Source organism: Cervus elaphus, chromosome 15 (genome assembly GCF_910594005.1).
Source record: "Cervus elaphus chromosome 15, mCerEla1.1, whole genome shotgun sequence".
NCBI classification, from domain to species: domain Eukaryota; kingdom Metazoa; phylum Chordata; class Mammalia; order Artiodactyla; family Cervidae; genus Cervus; species Cervus elaphus.
In genome coordinates, this window is record NC_057829.1 from 73,888,954 (window position 1) to 73,894,953 (window position 6,000).

The following is a 6,000-nucleotide window of genomic DNA, read 5'->3' on the forward strand; positions in this document are numbered from 1 at the left end:
CTGCCATGAATCCAGAGCCTCAGGAGCAGCCTGACAGGCTCACTGAGTTGGACTTGGGGGGCCAGTGGGGACGTGGGTGCTCTGAGGTGGGGTGCAGGCAGCCCCCTGCCAGCCAGTCTGCAGAGTCTCAGATGTCAGGCTGCAGTTTTTTCTTTCACAGTAGGTACGGGACAGAGCTGTTCCCCTCCCTGCCCTTCCAGCCTCCCTCTCTCTCCTCTGCCTTTTACACGTGGACGTGCTGCCTGGATCCTAGGGCTCATTCTGGACTATGAGTAGAGTTGTGAGGATTAAATGAGTTTATAGAAGAAAAGCAGTTAGCGCTGGATCCGGGATAAGGGCTATGGATGTGTTTGCTGTTAGGATCTGCACTTCCCTACATTTCTCCAGGAATCATTTATAAACTAACATAAAGAGGGTGGAGCTCATCACTCAGCCTGGGTCCCGGAGCCCTGGAAGGATCTGGGGAGGGAGAAGAGGGGTTCCACCCCAGGGGGGCAAGACGAGAGGAGAGGGGGGCCCAGCACACAGCCCCTTCCTCTCCTCCCAGCTCACCACTGTCTTTCTCCCTCCCCACTCTGTCCCTCTTTCCACCACAGAAGTACTTGTCCCAGCTGGCCGAGGAGGGCCTGAAGGAGACAGAGAGGGTGGGCAGCCCGCGGCCCCAGGACAGCGGAATCGTGCCGCACTTTGAAAGGAAGAAGCTCTGACACCGCTGCTTGAAGGGGGAGAGGAGGGCCTGAGAAGTGGGGCCTTCCTGCCAGAGAGGAAGGAAGACCAGAAAGCCCACGGCAGTGCCTGAGTCGGTCCGCAGAGACTCACAACAGGCCCGGAGCGCCTCCCGGAGACTTCACCCCGGCATATCCAGTGACTCGCGTTTCCTTCGAACAATTTTTCCATTTGCTTGTCTCTCTTTCTCTCCATCTCTCACTCCCTCCTTCTGTGCCGATAAAATCCAACTTCTCAGGGATTTTCACAGTGTTCCAATTCTTGGTGGGATAAGATAGGTCAAGCCAGGCTGAGTCCTCCAAAAAAAAAAAAAAAAAAGATTTCACGGAGACTCCTGGGTCGAGAACCACGTCTCTGCTTGGCGTCCTGTGTGTGGTGGTTGGGGGAGCTGAGTTGGGTCTTACGGTCCTGGAGCGGGGAGCCCTGGACCACCAGAAGCTGACAGAAGCTGAGAGCTCCTCCAGCTCAACCACCTTTTTGAAAAGCCCTGATTTTCATAACTCTTTCGTCCTCTCCATTGTTCTAGAAGCCCACCAGATTCAAGCCTTAAAATTTAAGGAGGAGAAGAGCCCTTTATTTTGGAAGCTCTGATCATTTCCCTCCTGTTGATTTCAGGAGATGCCAGGGTTTGTTCTCCTCTGGATATTGAGTCTGGTCTAGATTCACTTTAAATAAAAATGAGAACAGAAGCATCTTCCCCCTCCAGTTAAAACATTAGAAGGTCGGGACTTCTGTTTAAGACTGGCCTCCCAGCCTCGCATGGTTGGCTTGAGAGACACCAAAACAAGGAAAAGGCGTCCATCCTTGACTCGTCCTTTGGCGCCTGCACACTGGGTACCAGCAGCCTCACAGTGGGATGGTCTTTAAATGGTCTCTTAGAGGTGGGGGCAGCTAAGAGAGGGAAGGCTGCAGGACCGAGGAGCGTTGAGGGTTGCCAGGTGTTTGTAGGTGGGCCCTTTCCAGTTGGGCAGAAGGCCAAAGGCATCTCAGAGTTTACCCCATGTGCAGACTTTGATATTAAATGTTATGAAGCGCAGAGCTCCTTCCCATCGGGCTGTGGGTACTGAAGGTGAGTGCTTTCAGGTCCTGGACAGGACAGACTGCTGGGGTCTAGGCTGAGGTTCATTGGGAGGGTTTGGGAAAAGGTGCTGGGGGAAATGCAGCTCAGCTGACCTGGTGAAGCCCTTGAGAAGGTCAGAAGGGAGCCTGGTGCTGCTTCCTCACGTGAGACACTTGCCCGGAGGTGGCCGCCCTGGCTCAGCTCCTAGAACACGTTTGTTCCTGTTTGTTCTATTCCTGACCACAGATAGGTAGGCTAGGATGAGATTGCTTGTTTTATTTTAATGTTTTGCTTTTTTTTTTCTTTTTATGGTAGATAAGACTATACTGCATATTCTGTTTTCTGTCCTCTGCCCTAAAAGCAGAAGGTACAGAGATGGATTATTTGAGTTCCACACTGACATCTGATCAGTGAGAAACTTAAGCCTCAGAAAGGAAGGGAAAATAGAACATACTAGGATCACATGTAAACCTGGGGGCAGGTGGCATCGGCAAGGAGAGAACCGCTGGGGACCTGTGAGAGCGAAGAGTTCAGGCAAGCTTCAAACAGACCAGCTTGAACAGGTGTAGAGGGAGGCTGGAAGCGGTGGCATCAGGCAGCTGTGGGCCTCAGAAAGGTGAGTGTCTCAAAGAGAGCAGAGTTTGAAAACAGTGACTCAGCCCAGACCTGTTCCCCTGGCTGACTTCTCTGGGTTGTACCTGGTGTTCTAGAAACCGGCCTCCGTTTCTCGGAAACTTTGACCCTATGTGTCTTTCTTCCCACTGGTGGGAAGTCAGGGGCCAGTGCTCTGAACCTTGCTGGGAAAAACCTAAAGCCTAAAACTGCATTTTTAGAGAAGCTGGCAGTCTTTTCTCCCAGCGTAGTGGAAGATGACCCTGCCAGCTCACCCCCCCCAACCAAGCAGTGTTTCCATGGAAACCTGGATGGCTGTTCAAACAGCTATATTCCCTAGTAATGTAATGGCTCTCTTGCTGATAGACCGAACTTCCCTCTATTTTAAAGCTGGAGAATGGCCCTGGGAAGGAGAGAGAAGAAGCTCTTTGCATTTAATAAGAACCTTTAATTTAAAAAGTCATCAAAGGTCCTGTATTTGTGTGTATATATATATTTATTTTTATTTATTTTTATACAATTCCATTGGCATAGTTTCACCCACTCTATAATTTGCACTTTTTATTCCTACGTGTGTCATACACAATGCAGTATTAAAAGCAACCAGGAAAATATTGATTTTTTTTTTTTAAAGCTTTTCTTCAGTGTTTGTTAACGATTTCAAAATGTCTCCCTGGAAAGGTTGTTCAAGAGCAGCTGCTATCTTGAGCAGCACATTTACTCGTACCCTGCGTTAATATAACAAAAGGCCTGTGTACTTTTTATTGTAAACACCTGAAATAAATTATATCCACAGCGTATTCCTGAAGGATTTGGTAAACTTGGTGTTGGTGTGAGCAGCAGCCATTAGTATCAAGGTTTCTCTTGACAGTCTGAGGCTGTGATCTGTTAGATTATACTTGAACTGGACCAGAGTTTGATTATTGAGCTTGTGAGAAAAAGAAAACCATTAGTTGATTTAAGTTTGAACTTGTAAACTATTGGAATTTCTTGAGTGTGTCCTATTAATCGTCACCACTTTTCCTGATCTGTATAATTGACCTCAAGTGTTTGTTTTTACAAAAGGAAAAACAAAAAAGATTTTTAATAAAGAGAATTTGAAAGCTTGTGAGTGAGTCGTCATTGTTACACCAGGATCCCTAAGTGTTTGGCCAAAGGATGCCCACTGAGTGTGGAGGTTGGGATTCAGTCCATCTAAATCTAGAATGTTTCTGAAGAGCTGAAAAAACAAGACACAAGAGGTTCCACCTGGGATTTTGGAGGGTAGAATCAGAGCTTCTCAGGGTTGAAGCTCCAAGAGGGCTGAGCCTAGGAATATAGCAAGCTGCTGCTCCCCAGGCCAAAAGGGTTGGATGGAAAAATCTCTTGGCTGCTTCTAACCCTGTGGTTAGAAGAAGGTTCTTCTAACCCTTCTAACCCTTCTTCTCAGGGCTCTCAGGTTGTCTAGTGGCCGAACCCTGTTGTCCTGCACCAGAGTCAGGCCGTTTCTGGAGGTGCTGTCCCTGTGAGGAGGTCAGCCCCTCGCTTGGGTCCTTTTAGCCTTGTGACTTCTAAGTCCTGTGTCCTTGGGTGCAAGGGCGGGTGATGGTATTAATCACCTCCCTGATTGTTTCTGGGTTCAGGTCATTGCTGGTGAAAGCAATTGCCGTGCTGTGCAGCCCTGAATCTTTGCCGTTTGGGGATTCAGAACAACCCAGCAATTTTCAGTGGTTCCTAAGTTCTTTCTCAACCGTTTCTTCTAGCAAAACAATGCTAATCTCCTGGGACCGGTTCGCAAGTCCTTTGAATGGCCTGGAATCTTCTCAGGGCCCTCCCCTCCTGTTGGCAGTGCTCCTGAGTCACCAGGGAAGGGCTGGGCAGTCTGGCCCCAGAGGGCAAAGTGAGTGGGGCTGCCTGTAATTAGCGGGTGCAGATCTGTAGATCTGAGGAAAGTTCCCATCCAGCCTGTTGCTGCCCACCCCCTCCCTGGCCGCCGCCTGTTGTGGCCATCCAGGGCTGAGCTCAGGCCTCCAGTTCCCAACCAGGAGGGGTGGGGAAACATCCTTCCCCACCAATGCTGGCTGTGCCCTCGTGGGCCAAGGCAGCTGGTGGGCCTGGAGCTCGTCCTGCTGCCCTAAGTTCAGGATCCAGGGTGGCCGGGGTGCCCCTGGTACCTGGTCCCAGTCCTTCCACGTGGCACAGCTCCAGGGGGCATCTCGTACATTGTCTTCTGGAAGACACACCCCCCACCCCACCGCCGTGCAATAGAGCCATCCTGCCAGGGAGCCCCCTGAGCTGAGTTCCCTGCTATGCTGCAGGCTCCTCGTCTGCTTTCTCATGTTCGTAAGGGCCCGAGAGCCTAGTTCTGAGCCAGTCACCTGGGCCTGGGCCCTGACATTAAGACCCGCCTTCTGGGCTCCCTCTTCTCCCCAGGGATCAGGGCCTGACTCTGCCATGGCCCAGATGCTCAAGTTGCTCCTCACAGTCCCCGGAGGCCAGGCCACTTAGATACTGACCTTGACCCCCATCTGACCTGAGATCTCTGTGCCCCTCTGACATCAACAACTGTCTACCTAGGCAGGGATAGGACCTCTGTGCTCACCCCCATTCTCCTTTCCCACCAGGCCAGCCCTACAAAGCAGCCTAACCCATGTGGATTTCCAAGCATGTTAGAACAGGATGGCCCCAGGGACCCCCGCAAGCCCTGGCCTTCCTTTTGCAGGTAAGAAAACTGAGGCCCAGACAGGGAAAGTGATTTGCCTAAGGCAATACAGCTTATCGGTATAAAGTAAGAAGGGGATCCAGATATCCTGGGTGGTCCTAACTGGGCACAAATGAGGAGTGTAGTTTCTTTCAGCTAAATTATTTCATGAATTTTCTAGATCTAATCCTAGCTGGACTTCCGCAATTGGCAAGGACTCAAGAAAAATCACTGATTTTTGTGCTTTGTGTGGATCTGAATCACTTGGGGAGCTTGTTAGAACTAGAGACTCCTGCCCCCCACCCCCACCCCGTGGAGATTCTGCCTCGCTGGGTCACGGGAAGGTATTTGCATCTTAGTGGAGGCTCGTGAGTGATTCAGTGCAGGTGGAGTCCACTCCTCGCGCTTGGAAAAACGCTGCCCTAGCTGTCAGCCGGGGACTTCCCCAGCAGCTCCTGGAAGAGAAGGGACATTTATTTTGCTGGGGGGAAGGGCAGAACAGATGTGAATGGAGACCATTGAAGGTACAGGAGACTCCAGTGTGGAAAAGGCTTGAAGACAGGGGACATACAGGGGAGGAGACAGTCTGACCATAGCAGATGGAGATGGTGGGAGCTGGTGGTGGTAGGGGTGGTTGTCAGACTGGGTTTGGGGCACATCAGGATTTTTTTTTAGTTGGATTCATATTTACCATAGTTAGGCAAAAGTCTTCCGATGGTCTCTTTATCCTCGTTAATGGCTGAAGGCATTGCAATTATCAAGACTCCTGGTGATAGGCTAGCCCCTGGTGATAGGCTGGCAGAGAGCTGTGCAGTCAGCAGACCTTTAGAGGAGACTGGAGTTACAGGGAGCAGGGGCGTTCCCCAGGGCCATGTCACTGCTAGTGAGGAAACCTGGGGCTCACACACCCTCTCCTGTGCTC

At 50.8% G+C, this 6,000-nt stretch overlaps 1 protein-coding gene across 5 annotated transcripts in view; it reads left to right on the forward strand.

Moving 5' to 3' along the window:
- RBM20 (RNA binding motif protein 20) overlaps positions 1-3,505 on the forward strand; it is a 194,601-nt gene extending 191,096 nt beyond the window's left edge. For all 5 annotated transcript variants that reach the window (XM_043925729.1, XM_043925734.1, XM_043925731.1 and 2 more), the window contains exon 14: positions 597-3,505. In XM_043925729.1, coding sequence (XP_043781664.1) covers positions 597-707 — 111 coding nt within the window. In that variant the 3' untranslated portion in view covers positions 708-3,505. The remainder of the gene's footprint in view (positions 1-596) is intronic.
- Positions 3,506-6,000: the final 2,495 nt, after the last annotated feature.